The following is a 907-nucleotide window of genomic DNA, read 5'->3' on the forward strand; positions in this document are numbered from 1 at the left end:
TAAGATTTTACTTTACGAGGACATTATTCAACTCAACGACAAAAAGCTCACTCTCTGTATCGCCAGGTATTGGACAGAGAATTTATTTAAACGAAGCTCTCATGGAATATCGCACAAGTTTTCAGTGACTTACCTCATGACACAGGTCAGCTATTTGTTCAACAATCGTCGACAGGCGTCCAAGCGCAAGACCGTTTCGACCCGGTTTTGTCACCACTGCACTACCCAATTTGATCACTATCCTTTTGGCGTCTTTTAATTCATTCCGCGTACTGAGGAAATAAAACCTAACTTGCGAGTGAGTACAGGACCGTAGCTGCTGAAGGCGTCCGATAAAGCTGAGAACATTCTGGGGATTAGGGTTGTTGTGCAAAAATTTTCGAAGCGAGTGCGCCACATGAAACATGACCGCAGGATAAATGACCATAGATCTTATTAAATGTTGTTTATAGGTTCGGCACAAATATATTGTCTAATATTGTCATTTCAAGGTCAATCATTCAAACAAACATCCTGTAAACCTAGATGTCATGCGTGAGCCAGTTTGTTGTCATCTTACCGGCCAGCCAATGATGATGCCGACGTTGAACTTTGTGTGTGCAGGTTTCACATCAGTGCATGGTTAGTAAGCAGAGCTGCGCGTGTTCAAATTCTCATCGCTAATGCGTGATCCTGGCATTTCCCTTCAGAAGCTCATGGGAGTTGTGATAGATTAGGATACACTCATCACTACATGTAATGCGTGCCCTTAATTAGTATTAGAGATAGCCAGTCATCTTTCCTTCAAAAGGTAATCAGAGTTTGTTAGCGGGCCAGATTTTGCATCTGTAAATTATTCAAGGACTCATCGGGGCGGAAGTGACCAAGCCTATTGAAAACCTGTGTACAGTACACGAAATCACGTGAA

At 42.6% G+C, this 907-nt stretch overlaps 1 protein-coding gene across 1 annotated transcript in view; it reads right to left on the reverse strand.

Annotated features, from left to right (window-relative positions):
* The window catches only part of T265_05909 (hypothetical protein), a gene marked incomplete at both ends in the record, with an annotated part of 21,904 nt that extends 21,477 nt beyond the window's left edge, over nt 1-427 (reverse strand). Inside the window, one exon of the mRNA XM_009171044.1 lies at nt 134-427. Within this exon, the coding sequence (XP_009169308.1) occupies nt 134-427 (294 nt within the window). The remainder of the gene's footprint in view (nt 1-133) is intronic.
* Between the last annotated feature and the right edge of the window lie 480 nt (nt 428-907).

This window comes from Opisthorchis viverrini (genome assembly GCF_000715545.1).
Source record: "Opisthorchis viverrini unplaced genomic scaffold opera_v5_115, whole genome shotgun sequence".
Taxonomy (NCBI): Eukaryota; Metazoa; Platyhelminthes; class Trematoda; order Opisthorchiida; family Opisthorchiidae; genus Opisthorchis; species Opisthorchis viverrini.